Source organism: Mirounga angustirostris, unplaced genomic scaffold (assembly GCF_029215605.1).
Source record: "Mirounga angustirostris isolate CCGP_5_RB_7025 unplaced genomic scaffold, mMirAng1.0.hap1 SCAF_14, whole genome shotgun sequence".
Taxonomy (NCBI): Eukaryota; Metazoa; Chordata; class Mammalia; order Carnivora; family Phocidae; genus Mirounga; species Mirounga angustirostris.
In genome coordinates this window covers 66,715,136-66,732,704 of record NW_026991722.1, presented here as the reverse complement: position 1 = coordinate 66,732,704, position 17,569 = coordinate 66,715,136, and the positions used below count along the sequence as shown (strand labels likewise).

General features: G+C 44.9%; 1 protein-coding gene across 3 annotated transcripts in view; it reads left to right on the top strand.

Annotated features, from left to right (window-relative positions):
• Positions 1-7,362: 7,362 nt before the first annotated feature.
• ZNF268 (zinc finger protein 268) overlaps positions 7,363-17,569 on the top strand; it is a 44,458-nt gene continuing 34,251 nt past the window's right edge. The window contains exons 1-2 of one of the 3 annotated variants that reach the window (XM_045887922.3): positions 7,363-7,658; positions 7,953-8,034. In XM_045887922.3, the coding sequence (XP_045743878.1) occupies positions 8,002-8,034 (33 nt within the window). In that variant the 5' untranslated portion in view covers positions 7,363-7,658; positions 7,953-8,001. Of the gene's footprint in view, positions 8,035-17,569 lie in introns of all 3 variants that reach the window. The other 2 variants (XM_045887923.3, XR_010407370.1) reach the window with 2 other exon arrangements.

The window sequence follows — 17,569 nt, the reverse complement described above, 5'->3', positions numbered from 1 at the left end:
TGGATTAAGTGAGATAATGTGTATAAAGTATTTAAACAGTGCCTGGCACACAAGTACTATATGTGTTACTTACTACTAATATTACTAATGCTGACACGCTAAGGAATGTAGGAAGAGAGAAATGTCTGTGGATGATCACTAAAACAGTACTTACAACAGTGCAGAATTTGCAGTACAAAATGTATAATATTATGCAGACATTAAAATTATGCTGTTTGCTAACAAGAAAAATGTTGATGCTGTCGTGTGTGTTGAAGAAAGCATGATAAATAATTGTTAACACGGAGTAAACTCAAATATATAAAAATAAATGAATTGTAAATAAGTGAAAATGAATCTTTCTCAAAACCCTTAAGGAAGTGGCGCCTGGGTGGCTCAGTCGTTAAGCGACTGCCTTCGGCTCAGGTCATGATCCCAGGGTCCTGGGATCGAGCCCCGCATCGGGCTCCCTGCTCGGCGGGAGGCCTGCTTCTCCCTCTCCCACTCCCCCTGCTTGTGTTCCCTCTCTCGCTGTGTCTCTCTCTCTCGAATAAATAAATACAATCTTAAAAAAAAAAAAACTCTTAAGGAAATTTGTCAAAAGATTAATAACAGTTAACCTACTTTCTTTTCTCTCTCTCCTTCTTTCTTCCTTTCTTTTTTGTACTTTTCTATTTATTCCAAAGTCTCCTCAACAAATATATACTACTTTTAGGATCAGGAAAACAGTCTCTTCAGGAAGGGAATATTTTCTCTTCCAAAGTTTTCATATTCAAATAAACTACTAGAACCTTAATAAGGAAATTTGACAGCAGATAACTCAGAGGTTGCCAGTGGTTTGGGATGGGAGAGCAACTGATAGCAGATGGGACCACGAGGCAGCCATTGAGGATGATCTGTGTCTTGATTGGTGGTGGTTGCATGACTGTACTTGTCTGTCAGACTATACACTTGAAGTGGATCCAGTTTGTTGTACTTTACCTCAATAAAATTGATTTTTTGAAAATATTCAGAAAACCAGGAATTCCTGGGAAATCAGAGAAAATCTGCAGCTCCAAGTGAAAGCTAATAACAATAGTAGTATTTGCTGATTTTATAATTCATCTTCATTTATAGACAGCTTAATACAAGGTAGCCAATCTGCTAAGCCCTTCAGTACAATAGATTATTTCTACATATAACCCTATGAGGAACATATTCTCGCCCCTATGTTTAAGGAAACTAGAGTTTGGAAATTTTAGGTAATTTGCCCCAATATACATGGCTAGTGAAGCTTCATATGAAAAGTAACTAGACAAGTGTGTGGCAGATCTCAAGCAAGGTAATGTCTGGGACTTTGTAGAGGATCTTACAAAATTAGCCAGTCCAATATAAAAAACACTACCATTGTTACTTATTTTCTCCAGAGACAAATTCATTCAGATCTCCCTTGAATAATGTCCTCTGTCTCCCTCTATAGTATCATGTGTCCTATCTTAAAATGACGCAGGTACTAAGTGGAAATTAGGATCTGAAGGTAAGAAAGTAAATTACTGTGAAAACGAGTAGTGGCATGTAAGTTATATGCATTCTCTTATTTAGTTTTTACATTCATGCCGTCCATGTATACTACTTCTGTTTTGAGTTCACAGTGACTTGCCCCACGGTGCACAGTAAGAAGTGGAGGAGCCGAAGTTCAAACCCACATCCCTTTGGCTCCAGCACATGCAGTGTTTCTACTACTGCTTACTGCTTCCACATCTGGCTAAGGATCCTGGCAGTATCCTAAGGGTAATGGGAAACCACAGGAATTTTAAAGGCCCCAGTATCCTCAGTCACCACTGTGAGAGGCTCATGGGGATTCAGAAAGCATTTTTTTTTTTTTTTAAGATTTTATTTATTGAGAGAGAGCATGTGGGGGGCGGGGGCAGAGGGGAGGAAGAGAGAAAGGGAGAGAATCTCAAGCAGGGTTTGACACAGGGTTTGATCCCACGACCCTGAGACCAGGACCTGAGCTGAAACCAAGAGTCAGATGCTTAACCGACTGAGCCATTCAGGCGCCCCAGAAAGCATTTTTTTTTTTTTTATTTATTCATGAGAGACAGAGAGAGAGAGAGAGAGAGAGGCAGAGGGAGAAGCAGGCTCCCAAGGAGCAGGAAGCCCGATGCGGGACTCGATCCCAGGACCCTGAGATCATGACCTGAGCCGAAGGCAGACGCTTAACCATCTGAGCCACTCAGGCGCCCCAGAAAGCATTTTCTTAACATTCATCCATGAATTAAGCATACACTGATTAGTCTGTGGAATTGCCTTTCCTGTCAGATGGGAAGAAGGTGAAAATTTTTTATTTTGTTAACTTTGCTGTTAAATAAATTGCAAGCTGACCATGTACTCAGCGTCTTAGTGGCTGTACAGGAATTGAAAGAAAGGATGTGTGTAAATAGGTGTTGGTTGAGGTTGGCAAGATATCCCAGCAATGAGATCAATTTAGGAGATAGATGGCAGGGGTCCATGATTTGTGGCTTCATGGAGCTGCAAAAACCAACTGCTTTTTGCTCTACACATTAGAAATTCAGCCATTAGCTTTAGATATTTTAATGACAAAGTTCACTTATCACACAGCCCTGTGGAAAAAGATTAGATTTAGGATGTGTTACCTTACAAACAAGTTCCACCCTACCTGTTATGGGTAGAATTTTGCGCTCCCAAATTTCATGTGTTGAAGCCATCCCCCATTGCCAGAACGTGATCTTACTTGAAGAAAGGGTCTTCATAGCGGTAATCAAGTCATTAATGCAAGCTGTAATCCAGTGTCAACAGTGTACTTACATCTGAAAGGGTGGGGGGAACATTTGGATATAGAGATGCACATAGAGGGAAGATGATGTGGGGAGACACAAGTAGAAGGTGGGTCTACAAGTTAAGGACAGAGGCCTGTAACATCCTTCCCTCACAGCCCTCAGAAGAAGCCAGTCCCTACCAACAAATCGATTTTGGACCTCTGGCCTCCAGAACTGTAAGACCAGTTTCTGTCGTTGAAGCCTCCATGCTGTGCTACTTTGTTACAGGTGACCTAGAAAACTGACATTGTTTTACTTAAAATTGCAGCCACCCCACTGGTACTGCTAATCCCCTTTATCCTATTCTTTTCATTTTTGCAATAGTACTCACTACCTCTCTATCAAGCATTCAATCATCTGTCTTCCTTTGCCAAAATAAATGCTTCACAAAGGATCCTAGTGTTTTTTTTTTTTTTTTTTAAAGATTTATTTATTTTAGAGCAGGGGAGAGAGGCAGAGGGAGAGAGAGAGAGAGTCTTAAGCAGACTCCCTGCAGAATGTGGAGCCCGATACAGGGCTAGATCTCACCACCCTGAGATGACCTGAGCTGAAATCAAGGGTTGGACACTTAGCCGACTTAGCCACCCAGGTGCCTCAAGGATCCTAGTTAGTTTGTTTGTTTTAAAGATCTATTTATTTATTTTAGAGCATTAGCGGGAAAGGGAATCTCAAGTGGACTCCACGTTGGGCATGGAGCCTGACCCAGGGCTCAATCTCACGAACCTCAGATCATGACCTGAGCTGAAATCATAAGTTGGATGCTCAACCGACCACTACCCAGGCGTCCCCCAAGGATCCTAGTTTTAATTACTGATGTATCCCCTGTACCTAATGCAGTGGCTAGCTCATAGTGGGCATTCAATAAATATTTGTGGAATGAATTGGAGAACTCAACATTCATTCACTGAATCTAGAAGGGGAATGCCATAAACTTATGGCCAACCAATACCTAAACGTACGTAGTTCTTCCAGCAAAGAGGAAGGAGAGAGAATAGTTATTGGATAGTGAAGCAACCGTGTGTACCATATGAAGACAACACCCTAATAGTTCTATCATAATTTATTATAAAGGGTTCCACATGAAATGTGGTAATTGAAGCTTAAAATGTGCATGCAAGACCAAAGGAATAAAAATAACAGACCATTTTATTTATTTATTTTAAAGATTTTATTTATTTGACAGAGAGGCACAGCGAGAGAGAGGGAACACAAGCAGGGGGAGTGGGAGAGGGAGAAGCAGGCTTCCCGCGGAGCAGGGAGCCCGATGCGGGGCTCGATGCGGGGCTCGATGCGGGGCTCGATGCGGGGCTCGATGCGGGGCTCGATGCGGGGCTCGATCCCAGGACCCTGGGATCATGACCTGAGCCGAAGGCAGACGCTTAACGACTGAGCCACCCAGGCGCCCCAATAACAGACCAATTTAAAAAGGCTTTGACCTGCTTTTCAAGGTTTACTCTAATATAATAACAAGACTGGTACTGGCATAGTGTTGACCAGGAGTCAGCAAACAATGGACATAGGCCAAATCTGGCTTTCTGTCTACATTTGTATTAAAGTTTTACTGGAACGTAACCATGCTCATTCATGTATGTATTAATCCGAGGCTGCTTTTGTGATACAATGGCAAAGTTCAGTAATTGTGGTGCACAAAACCTAAAATATTTACTAATTTATTGTAAAAGGATGAATTATTTCCCTCCCCCAAATTCCTATGTTGAATTCCTAATCCCCAGTAACTCAGAATGTTGACTGTTTGGGGGTCTTTCAAATTTAAACATTTTTTTTTAAGATTTTTATTTATTTATTTGACAGAGAGAGACACAGTGAGAGAGGGAACACAAGCAGGGGGAGTGGGAGAGGGAGAAGCAGGCTCCCCGCCGAGCAGGGAGCCCGATGCGGGACTCGATCCCAGGACCCTGGGATCATGACCTGAGCTGAAGGCAGTCGCTTAAGCAACTGAGCCACCCAGGCGCCCCTCAAATTTAAACATTTTAAGTTAAAATAATGATATTAGGGTGGGCACTAATCCAATCTGACTGGTGTCCTTATAAGAGGTTAGGACACAGACACACACAGAGGGACAACCATGTGGGAACACAGGGAGATGAGGAAAGGCATTAGAAGAAACCAACTCTGTCGACACCTTGAGCTCTGACTTCTGGCCTCCAGAACTGTCAGAAAATAAATTTGTTGTTTAAGCCACCCAGTCTATGGTACTTTATCATGGCAGCCCCTAGCACAGTAATACACTGGACTTTTACCAAAAAAAGTTTGCAGACCCTCATTGTTGGCAAGTATCAGTGGAATGAAATAAAAAGACTAGAGACAGACTCACATACACATGGTAGGCAAAATAATGGCTCCAGAAAGATGTCCATATCCTAATCCTAGAATCTCTGAATATGTTACGTGACAAAGGAGAATGAAGTTTGCTAACCCTGCATTATCCAAATGTGCCCAGTGTAATCCATACATTCTTTTTTTTTTTTTTAAGATTTTATTTATTTATTTGAGACAGAGAGAATGAGAGAGAGCACATGAGAGGGGGGAGGGTCAGAGGGAGAAGCAGACTCCCTGCCAAGCAGGGAGCCCGATGCGGGACTCGATCCAGGGACTCCAGGATCATGACCTGAGCCGAAGGCAGTCGCTTAACCAACTGAGCCACCCAGGCGCGCTAATCCATACATTCTTAAAAGTGGAAGAGGGAGACAGTGGAGGCCAGAATGATGTGAACAGTACTCAACTCTGTTGCTGGTTTTGAATGCGGAGGAAATGGGCCATGATCCAAGAAATGCACGTGGCCTCTAAAATCTGGAAAAGGCAAGGGAAAGGATCCTTTCCCAAGAGCCTCCAGAAATGAATGGATCCCTGCCAACACTTTGATTTAGCCTAGTAAGACTTGTGTGGAACTTTTGACCTACAGGACTTTAAGATACATTTATATTGTTTTAAGCCACCAAGTTTGTTAACTTGTTGCAGAAGCATAGAAAATTAATAGAATATGAGAAACTAGTATATGATTGAAATTATTTAACAAATCAGTGGGCAAAGGATGCTAACTACATTTCAGTGTAAAACTTTTAGAGTCTTTCCACATTTAGTATTTATCTAGGATTTATTTCACTTTATGATGTCCTTGATAGAGCAGTAAAAGTGTTTATTAAATCAACTCGAGGGCGCCTGGGTGGCTCAGTTGGTTAAGCGACTGCCTTCGGCTCAGGTCATGATCCTGGAGTCCCTGGATCGAGTCCTGCATCGGGCTCCCTGCTCGGCAGGGAGCCTGCTTCTGCCTCTGACCCTCCCCCCTCTCAGGTGCTCTCTCTCTCTCATTCTCTCTGTCTCAAAAAAAAAAAAAAAATCAACTCGAGTACATATCTTTTTAATACCTGTTCAACAAATATTCTGTGCTGCATACTGAAGTTCCATAGTTATCATTAAAAAGCACTTGTGTGATTGATTTGGGAGCGTAACCTTGCTAAAAAAGGACTGAAGACAAGGCACTCTTAGGGATTTTCTCAAAAATTTTCTCAAAAATCAACCAAGTGAGCTTGTAACTTCAAGGGAAACAAATGACAGTATTTATTAATTGCCAACATAAAATTCGAGTTTTCTAGGTGTGGAGGAGCCTAAGGCAGGGCTTTAAATCATGGCCCTGCGATGAAAACCTGAATTGAGTTCAAAAGCCCACCGGACTGAAGCATTCAGGCATGCCCCAAAATTAGAGTTTTCAAATGAATAGTACAACTTTGGAAAACTTGTATCTGCCACTGTGAATTTCACAGCTTCCCAATACTTAAGATCAATGATAATATTAAATACAATTTTTCATATTGTAAAGTGAAATGTGTCAACATTTGGAAGATCTGCATAAGTCAGTGAACCAATATTTACACATGATTAATTCATGATGTTACAGAAGCATGCAGAATAAGACTATCCATTCAAAGTGCAAGATAGACAAATAGATTTTAATGTAATAGAGTAGAAGTTCACCTATCCGGTTTCAGATTGTACACTACGACTAGAGTATCCCTTATTTAGCCTGTGCTATCCAAGGATATACACAATTATCTGATAAGCATATTAAAATACCCGGCTCTTTTCCAGCTACACACCTGTGTGAGACTGGATTTTCTCTAAATACTTCCACAGAAACATCTGCAGCAGGTTGAATGCAGAGGCAAACAAGAGAATCCAGCTGTTTTCTATTAAGTCAGACATTTAAAAGGTTTTTCGCCTGAGAAGAGTGTCAAACAATGCCACTGCTCACTACTTAATTTTTAATTAATATTCATTAAAGTGTCATTTATGTTAACACGTTAGTATGAATTTCTGAGTTTTTATAGTGTGAATCTGGACATTCCCCATTTCGCAAAAGCAGAGGACTTAGAACCACTCCCGCCTGTGTGCTGTCGCTGTCCACGACTGCAATTCTCTGCGGTACTGAAAGTCCCCGGCGCGGGCGCCCACGGTCCGGACGCAGAGAACCCGAGCTTCTCCCCGCAGCACGCCCCCCGCCGGTGGCCCTCGGAGGGCGCCCGCCCCGCCCCGCCCCGCGCCGGAGGGACTCCTGCAGGGGCTTCTGGGAGTTGTAGTTCGCCCCGCCCTGGGGTCGCGTCGACGCGTTTCCTGTGCGTCCCTAACGGCCGCCATTGGCTGGGCCCGGCCGAGAGAATCCTGCTTCCAGGTGTGTGTCCGTTTCGCGTCGCGGTGGCCCGAGCTGACGGGGGCCGACCACGTCTTCCTCGAGAGCCGTGGCCGAAGCGCCCGCAGCGGAGGAAGGCCAGAGCCGATGTGACTGCAGATCCGGGAGCTAGAGGCAGCCAGTCTCCCCCGAGTCCCCCGGCTGCCGGCTGCGGGGTTAGCGGAGCCCGACGCGCCCAGTCCCTTCAGCTTCAGGGCGGCAGGACGGCAGAGGCTGTTGTGACCTCGCTCCCCCCTGCCCAGACTCGCAAGAGCGTTCTGACCCGACCGCGCGTGTACTGGGAAGGAGGAGCGTGGGAGACGGGGAGCCCCGGGGCTCCGCGAGGGGAGGAGTCTCCGCAGCTGCCGGGGCCCCGGACCCTCCCTCCGTGGGGGGCGGGGGGCTCGCCCCTGGTGAGGGTGGGAGCGGCGGGGAGAGCGCTTCCTGCACGTTTGTTTCCTCTCCGGCAGCCCTCGCGTCCGGCCTCCACCCGCGGGACGCCCAGAACCAGCCGTGGGGATGGCCACCAGGGTCCGGACAGCGGCCATCTGGGTGAGTTGCGGTTTTCCTCTCCGTTCTGAAGAGCTGTCCCTGAGCCCCGAGGTGGACACGTTCCATCTTCTGCAGGGTGGGAGTTTGTCGTGAGCTCCCGCTCCCCACTCGTCCTCCAAGACCCTGGGACTCCTTAGAGGGTGCTAGACCGTCCGGAAACCCTTCTTGTCATCAGACTTTTGATTTACAACTTCCAGTCTCTTTTCTGCCAATTTTGTACCCTGAGCTTTGAGTTCAACAAGGGGTTACCATCTCTCGCCGTCTGTTTCTAAGCTCTTTGGACCTCATTTGGGAAATTAGGTCCTCGTTTATTTCCTTACTCAACAGCTTTTACTGTCTTGTGTTTGCTGGACTCTGGGGCAGGTGCTAAGAGTGCAAAGATGAGTTGTTCCTGTCCTGTTTTGTGAGAGCAGAGGTCTGGTCGGGCCGGTGAACAAGAAAACCTATCGGGACAGTGATAACTCAATAGGTACTCAGAGCAGGCTGCAGAAGTACATGGGGACACAGAGCACAGGGTCAGTTTGGGAGGTAAGGGTCCTCCAAGAAATGTTTGCATGATTAAAAAGACATTCTTAACTGAGGTTTGTAAGGTGAATGTGAATAAGGGGCTGAAGGTCAGCCTGGGAAAAGGAAGCAACATGCAAATCTGAGAGGCTTGAAATGACCTAGTCTGTTGGGGAGCTTTGATCACTTTAGGGTTGCTGAAATGTAATTTGAAGGTTTGTAGGTGGTGGTGGAATGTATATTAAGAAATGAGGCCAGAGCCACAGGCAGACCAGATCATAGAGGGGTTTGAGGATTACCTTAAAAACTTGGATTTTATCCTCTAGGGAAGAGAGATTTATTTAAGTGATTTCCCAAAGGACTTTTGGTTGGCATAGTCTGCAGTAGGCAAGAGAAGACAAGGGTTTAAATTAGTAGTTTTGAGAAAAGAGAGATGGTAAAGAGGCAGAAGCAAGTCACTGGGATGAAAGGTACAGCATAGGGCGCCTGGGTGGCTCGGTTGGTTAAGCGACTGCCTTCAGCTCAGGTCATGATCCTGGAGTCCCTGGATCGAGTCCCGCATTGGGCTCCCTGCTCGGCAGGGAGTCTGCTTCTCCCTCTGACCCTCCCCCCTCTCATGTGTTCTCTCTCATTCTCTCTGTCTCAAATAAATAAATAAAATCTTTAAAAAAAAAAAAAAAGAAAGGTACAGCATAGGGAATTTTTTTTTTTTTTAAGATTTTATATATTTATTTGACAGAGAGAGACACAGCGAGAGAGGGAACACAAGCAGGGGGAGAGGGAGAGGGAGAAGCAGGCTTCCCGTGGAGCAGGGAGCCCGATGCAGGACTCTATCCCAGGACCCTGGGATCATGACCCAAGCCGAAGGCAGATGCTTAACCGACTGAGCCACCCAGGCGCCTCTGGCATAGGGAATGCTCTTAATGGTATTGTAATAATGTTGTATGGTGACAGATGGTAGCTAGGCTTGTGGTGAGCATAACATAATAGGCCACTATGTTGTACTCCTGAAACTAATGGAACATTGTATATCAACTGTACCTTAATAAGATAAATAAGTAAATAAATAAGTTAGTTAAATATGTAGAAAATATTAATTAAAAAGGGGGAGCTCCTGGGTGGCTTAGTCGTTAAGCATCTGCCTTCAGCTCAGGTCATGATCCCAGGGTCCTGGGATCGAGCCCCACATCGGGCTCCCTGCTGGGCGGGGAGCCTGCTTCTCCCTCTCCCACTCCCCCTCTGCTTGTGTTCCCTCTCTTGCTCTCTGTCAAATAAATAAATAAAATCTTAAAAATAAAAATTAAAAAGGGTGGGGGGGAGCAGAAGCAACTGGATTTGGTAACTAGTTGGGCATTGGTTGTGAGGGAAACAGAAGAGCCAGGGATGACTGCTGGAATTCTGCTCTGTGGGCCTAGGTTGGGAGTGGTAGTATTCCCTGAGTCAGGGAAGACTATCAGAGTTGTTTCTGGGGGGAGGGTGGAGATTTCTGTTTTATATGGATTGGAGCCACTGCTTGTTGGTGGGCAGATTAGTAAGCATGTGTCTCAAGAGAAAGATCTGGACAGGTTGCACTGATTAGGTATGGCCAAATTAGCTCAAGGAGAGTGTGTAGAATGAGAAGAGGACTGAGGATAGTGCTCAGGGAATTGACAAGGGAAGGCAGCAGAAGAGGGGCTGGAGACTGAGAGCCCAGTAGAGATGAGAGAAGAGAAGAGACTTGTGTTCCAGAGTTCAAGAAAAAGAAACCTCAAAACCGGTTGCCATGTGAGATATCCCACAGAGGTCAAGTAACATTAGATCATAAAAGTTTAAATTGGATTTAGTGATGACGGTAGTGGTGGGTGTTGCTGGTAATATTTCCAGAACAGAGTGTGAGTGTGTATGTGTGTTAGGCAGGAAAAGAAGATGGAGTGGAGTGATGGGAACAGCAGTTGGTTGCAGAAATGGAATGAGGCAGTAGGACAGTGATGGAGAATTAGGGAAGTTGTTCTGTTGCAATCTGAAGAGTTTGAGGAGAATCCAGTAAGGTACTTTGGTACAAAATCACTCTAAAAATCAGTAGGTTTCCTACTTATAAATAGTTATCTGCTTAGGAAATTCAGTGAAAGAAATTATTCTATTTACAATGGCAATAAGATAGATAAAATTGCTATCAACCTAAAAAAATGCAGAGGACTTATATAAAGGACTTATATAAAGAAAGCTTTCGGGGCGCCTGGGTGGCTCAGTCGTTAAGCGTCTGCCCTCGGCTCAGGTCCTGGGATCGAGCCCCACATCGGGCTCTCTGCTCAGCGGGGAGCCTGCTTCTCCCTCTCCCACTCCTCCTGCTTGTGTTCCCTCTCTCGCTGTGTGTCTCTCTCTGTCAAATAAATAAATAAAATCTTAAAAAAAAAAAGAAAGAAAGCTTTCCAGGGGCGCCGGGGTGGCTCAGTTGGTTAAGCGTCTGCCTTCGGCTCAGGTCATGATCTTGGGGTCCTGAGATGGAGCTCCACGTTGGGCTCCCTGCTCAGCAGCACATGTGCTTCTCCTTCTCCCTCTGTGATGTCTCTCACTCTCAAATAGATATATAAAAATCTTTAAAAAAAGAATAAAGAGAGTTTTCCAGCATCAGGAGTGCTAGTTGACATTTACATAGTATTTACTATGTTCTAGCCATGGGTGGTTGTGAGGGAGAACCAAAGTTCTAGCCACTTTACAAACCTTAATCCTCATAGCAGCCTCATGAGGAAGGCACTAATGTTAGCCCCTTTTGAAAGAAGAGGAAAGTGTGACAAAGAGAGGGTATGGTGTTCTACCAAAATCACATGGCACATAAATAGCAGAAGACAGAATTCAAACCCATGCAAGTCAGGCTCCTGGCTCTGAGTTCTTAACATGACCGTGTTCACCCTCTCAAGATAAAGAACATCCTAATAGACAGAAACCATACACTTTGGCTTTTGAAATGTTTGTTCATTTTTTCACTCTCCAGATATTTATTGAGCACTTACCATGTACCAGGTGCCCTTCCAGGTCCTGGGCATGTACTGTTGAAAAAGGCTGACAGAATCCATGCTCTTGGAAAGTTTGCATTCTTTTTTTTTTTTTTTTTTTTTTTAAGATTTTATTTATTTGCGAGAGAGAGAATGAGAGACAGAGAGCATGAGAGGGAGGAGAGTCAGAGGGAGAAGCAGACTCCCCGCTGAGCAGGGAGCCTGATGCGGGACTTGATCCCAGGACTCCAGGATCATGACCTGAGCCGAAGGCAGCCGCTTAACCGACTGAGCCACCCAGGCGCCCGGAAAGTTTGCATTCTGATGGAGGGAAGCAGATGACAAAGAATGATGAAGAAACTACTCAGATAAAAAGAAAATGTCAGAGTTGAGTTACATTTAGAATTAAAACTGGTATGTCAAAGGTTGGGTGATTAGAGAAGGCCCACTAAGGAGGTGACGTTAAGGCAAGGTCTGACTTACAAGAGCAGGTCAGCCTTAGGCAGAGCAGGTGGCAGAATAGCAGGGTGGGAGCAGCCATTGCCAAGGTCCTGAGGTAGAAGAGGATTGGTGCTTTTGAGACAGTGGAAGGAAGGGCTATGTGGCTGGGGTTGTGGGGGAGCAGGAGGGGAACAGACACAAGGTGGCCAGAGGCCAGATCAGGCTGGGAAGCTGTAAAGAAGGGGCAGCGTGACGTACATAGGTTTTCCAAAGACCCTTCCAGCTGCTGAGTAAAGAATGGGTTGTCGATGGACAGGAGTAGACACAGGGAGTGGTAGAAAAGGGCTGGTCAGTTAGGTTACTGCAGTGGTGCAGATGAGAGGTAGTGGAGGTTTTTTCTAGGGCCGTAGAAATGGAGAAACTGGACAGACCGGGGGCTGTTTGAAAGTAGAGTCCTCTTTTCTGAGAACCGCTGATGCTTTTCATTTAGCCAGTTGGCGTTTTTCAGAGTGACTTACGTTCTTTAAGTAGTCCTGTATTTGTTATCATGCCAAACAAATGTTAATAATCAGTGTTTACTACGTGTGAGGTTTTGTGCTAAGTCTTGTATAGATATTAGTTAATGCCTTTAGTTAGGAGCCAGGTTATGCCACTGGTTAGTGTAGAGTCAGGATTGGAACCCAGGTGGTGTGGCCCTACTCCCATTTCCCTGGTCCGTGTACTCTACTGCCTCAGGATGTAGGTTGGGAATTTTCAGGGCTCAGATTCCAGCATCCTGGGCCCTAATCGTGGTTATTGTTGACCTGTGAGGGGTTACTTTTCAGCTCTTTGGACCCAGGATATGACAGAAGCAGGACCAGTTAAGTATGTTGCGGTGCCATGGGTAGAGTGAGTAGGTAGATGTGGCCCAGTCTCTGGAGTATGATAGAGCAGCTGGGCTTCTGTGTAAATGTAGGTGACCCCATTCAGGGACGGGCTGAAAGCTGAAAGGATATAATATACAGTGTACACTAGAGGGGCCCCTGTCCCCTGACATATATGCTGGACCTGTATTCTGGGTGTCTCCTTACGGGTTCAAGGTGATACGTAGTAACTAAAAGATTGTTGGATGAGTATGAATTCGGAGCAAAAGGAGGTGAGCATCAGAAGGGACATTTCACTGAGGCCTTGTTTGTTTCCTCTGAGGCGGTTTTGTTTTTTCACTTGCTTTTGTTTTTGGCTACTTTCTGCCATTGACACTCCTCCCCCACCCCCCTTATATATGTTATTATAAACTCACTTCCTATGAATCTCCAATCCTAAGGTCTTGGAAAGACTTTCTGTCTCCGGGACGCCTGGGTGGCTCAGTCGTTAAGCGTCTGCCTTCGGCTCCGGTCATGATCCCAGGTCCTGGGATCGAGTCCCACATCGGGCTCCCTGCTCAGCGGGAAGCCTGCTTCTCCCTCTGCCACTCCCCCTGCTTGTGTTCCCTCTCTCATTGTGTCTCTCTCTGTCAAATAAATAAATAAAATCTTTAAAAAAAAAAAAAAGACTTTCTGTCTCTTCTCCTCCAATAGGAGTTGACTTATTTGTATCAGCGACCTTTGTCTCCATTGTTCTCCAGTACATGGGCAGGGCCTCTGCTCCCATGGACCACTGTCAAACACCATCACCATCAAGACCTGCTAATACTCATAGTTTGTAGTGCAGGGAGTTGGGGATTTAAAACTGAAGTGAGCTGGAGCATGGGGGAGGGAAGGGAATTCTGCTTTAGAAAGAGGCCTTTCTGAGAAAGCCTGGCTGGTGTCCTGAGCACACCATATTGTATGTCTGAAGCTTTCCCCAAACTGATCCTCTTGGGGAATTAAAGGTTAAAATGTGGCAGTGTTCATTCATTATTACTTGTTCAAAACTAACATCCCTCACTAAACCCTTGTTTATATATTCCAGGTACTGATCTGGCACTGAGGATACACAGGTCTAGAGACAGCCCTGGCCCCAGCCTCTCGCGTCTTCCCAGAGGTTCAGAGAAGGGAATAGAGTGATAATGCAGGCAGCCACGGGATTGGAGCTGAGGCAGAAGGAAGCCCAGGGAATGGTGTTTAACAGCGTGTGTTCCCAAAGGATCCATAGAATTAGCTGTGTGAGGGGAAGGGACAGTAAGGCTCCAGCCAGAGGGGGCTGCCAGCAGTAGGGAGAAAGGCAGTAGCAAGGATGGTCCTGGAACCCAGGGAGAGGGAGGACCCCAGTGGCCCTGCCCTTAATTGTCAGCAGCTTGGAGAGGAGAGAGGATGTCACTTGGTGGCTAGTTTGCATTTCAGGTACCCCTCCGTGGCTGACTTTGAGCAGGCTACTCATCCTCTCCAGATAAGTTTAAAATTACATTTTCCTGATGATTGTGGAGTCACCTTTAATTTCCAGGGATTCTTTTTTGCCTTAAAGTCTATTTTATGTTCATATAGCTATTGGAGCTTCCTTTTGGTTAATTGCTTATTTTATCTTTGTCCTTAGCTTTTGTATCTTTTTCTGTCTTTATATTTTAGATGTGTCTTTTTTAAACAGTCTTAAGTTTGTTTTTAATCAGTCTGTCAGTCCTTTTATTTTAAATGGAACACTTTGTTTATGATTGATGTAATTACTGATATGTCTGTGTTTAAATCTGCCATCTTATTGTGTGCTTTCTATTTGCTGTACTTGGTCTGGATTTTGTTTGTTTTTGTTTTTTCTTCTCTCTTGCCTTGGTATTCTTTTTTCTCTCTCCAGAGGTTTGGGAATTATACACACTGTTCATTGCTTTAACATTTAAAAAAAAAAATTTTTTTTTTTTTTAAGATTTTATTTATTTATTTGACAGAGACAGACACAGCGAGAGCAGGAACGTAAGCAGGGGGAGTCGGAGAGGGAGAAGCAGGCTTCCCACGGAGCAGGGAGCCCGATGCGGGGCTCGATCCCAGGACTCTGAGATCATGACCCGAGCGGAAGGCAGATGCTCAACGACTGAGCCACCCAGGTGCCCCAACATTTTTAAAAATTTAACGGTTGCTTTCTGGATAACTTCCTATAATTGTCTTTTTTTTTTTTTTAAGATTTTATTTATTTATTAGAGAGAGAGAGAGAATGAGAGACAGAGAGCATGAGAGGGAGGAGGGTCAGAGGGAGAAGCAGACTCCCTGCCGAGCAGGGAGCCCGATGCGGGACTCGATCCGGGGACTCCAGGATCATGACCTGAGCCGAAGGCAGTCGCTTAACCAACTGAGCCACCCAGGTGCCCTATAATTGTCTTTTAATTAACTAATTCTTTCTAACCTGCTATTAAAAACATTTTGGGGGCACCTGGGTGGCTCAGTCGTTAAGCGTCTGCCTTCGGCTCAGGTCATGATCCCAGGGTCCTGGGATCGAGCCCCGCATCGGGCTCCCCTGCTCGGCGGGGCGTCTGCTTCTCCCTCTGACCCTCCCCCCTCTCATGCTCTCTCTACCTCATTCTCTCTCTCAAATAAATAAATAAAATCCTTAAAAATAAATAAATAAATAAATTAGGAAGAGTTGGGGCGCCTGGGTAGCTCAGTCGTTAAGCGTCTGCCTTCGGCTCAGGTCGATCCCAGGGTCCTGGGATCGAGCCCCGCATCGGGCTCCCTGCTTGGCGGGAAGCCTGCTTCTCCCTCTCCCACTCCCCCTGCTTGAGTTCCCTCTCTCGCTGTGTCTCTCTCTGTCAAATAAATAAATAAAATCTTTAAACAAAAAAAACCAAAAAAACATTTTGGTTAAAATTTTTTCCTTTTTTTTTTTTTTTTTTTTAGATTTATTAGAGAGAGAGGGAGTGCGTGTGCACGCAACGGGGGAGGGGCAGAGGGGGAGAGAGAATCTCCAGCAGACTCCCCCCTGAGTGTGGAGCCCTGTGCATGGCTCAGGCTCATGATCCTGAGATCATGACCTGAGCTGAAATCAAGGGACGCTTAACCCGACTGAGCCACCCAGGTGCCCCATCCGTTTCATCCATTCCAATTCTTTTCCTTTTTCAGATATGCTTGCTAAGTCATTTGTCTAATTCCTGGCCAAATTATAAAGTTTGCCTTTATCTCCTTGAATATAGTAAGATGTGTGTTTCATAATCAGTGGCCATTGATCCCAGTGTCTGTTGTCTTTGAGGGTTTCTTTCTGTTGTATGTTGACTTTCATTAGTTTTGTTTATGTTATCTTGTTTTTTGAAAGTTTTGTTATCTTGTACACTGGTCACTGTACTTGGAAATTCTTTGAAGCGGGGTGCCTGAGTGGCTCAGTCGGTTAAGCGACTGACTCTTGATTTTGGGTCAGGTCATGATCTCAGGGTCTTGAGATTGAGCCCCTCATGGGACTCTGCGCTGGGCAGAGTCTGGAGTCTGCTTGAGATTCTCTCTCTCCCTCTCCCTCTGCCCCTCCACCTGCTCATGTATGCACACATGCTGTCTCTTTCTCTTAAAAAAAAAAAAAGAAACAAATTCTTTGAAGGAAAAAGTTAAGGCATAGGATGAAGGTACCTTACTCCAGATGTGCATATAGTTTTTCTTTTTTCCCATCCGCTTTTGAGTACTGCAAAGGACAGATTTATGCTCATTTTAGGGGTTGGATGTGAGCCCCAGGCTGCAGGACTACAAGAGGCTGGCTTATAGTTTCTTCACTCTTGTCCTGAATTTATATAGGAATGGCAGGGTATGTGCTTAATTCTTTCCCATTAAGTGCCAGGGTTCACTAAGGAGTTGATGCCATAGTTACCTCCATTGGTGACAACAATGAGTTTTTTGTTTGATTTTTTCTTTTTGTTAATTTGAGTATGATTAAGAAATTCATAAGTCTTAATGTGTTCAGTTAGTTTGAATCAATTGCAGCCGTTATTCTTTTAGAGGGTTACATTATCCCAGCTTTGGCCAGAGGGAGCCTCTTTAGCTTGGTCCTGAGTTCTTTTGAAATGATTCTGTTAGTCTTAGCTGGCTTCCTAGCTTCCTTGCTTTTGGGCCCAACAAGATATTCTAGGTTCATTTGAGTATTTCCTGTCCCAAATCTGGAATCAACCTTTCCTCCTGGAAACCTGATACCTTTTAGTAGGTTAATGTGCCCAAAGACCACAATTGAGACCGGAATGTCATTGCTTCCAGGGTGTTTCACTACGCAGACCTAGGAATCTTTGGAAAGGAAAAAAAGTATGGTTCATATTGGTATTTCCAGTTCAAATTACAGAGTTTTCACTTTTCTAAAATTACTAATTACTCACTTTTTGGTGGAAGTAACCCAAGTGTTCACTGAAAGATGAATGGATAAACAAAACGTGTGTGTGTCTATGTGCGCTGATACAGATATGCACAAAATATGATTCAACCTTAAAAAGAAATTCTGACAGATGCCGCAGCATGGATGAACCTTGAGGACATTATCTTTAGTACAGTGAGCTAGTCACGAAAGGACGGATATATGATTCTACTGATACGAGTTTCTCAGAGCTGTCAAATTCATAGATAGAAAGTAGAGTGATGTCAGAGACGGGGAAGGGAGGGGAGAATGGGGGGTTGATGCTCAGAGGATGCAGTTTTAGTTTTATCTAAAAACAGAAGAAAGGCTTCTGGAGATAGAAGGTGGTTATGATGATGTAACACTGTGAATGTACTTAA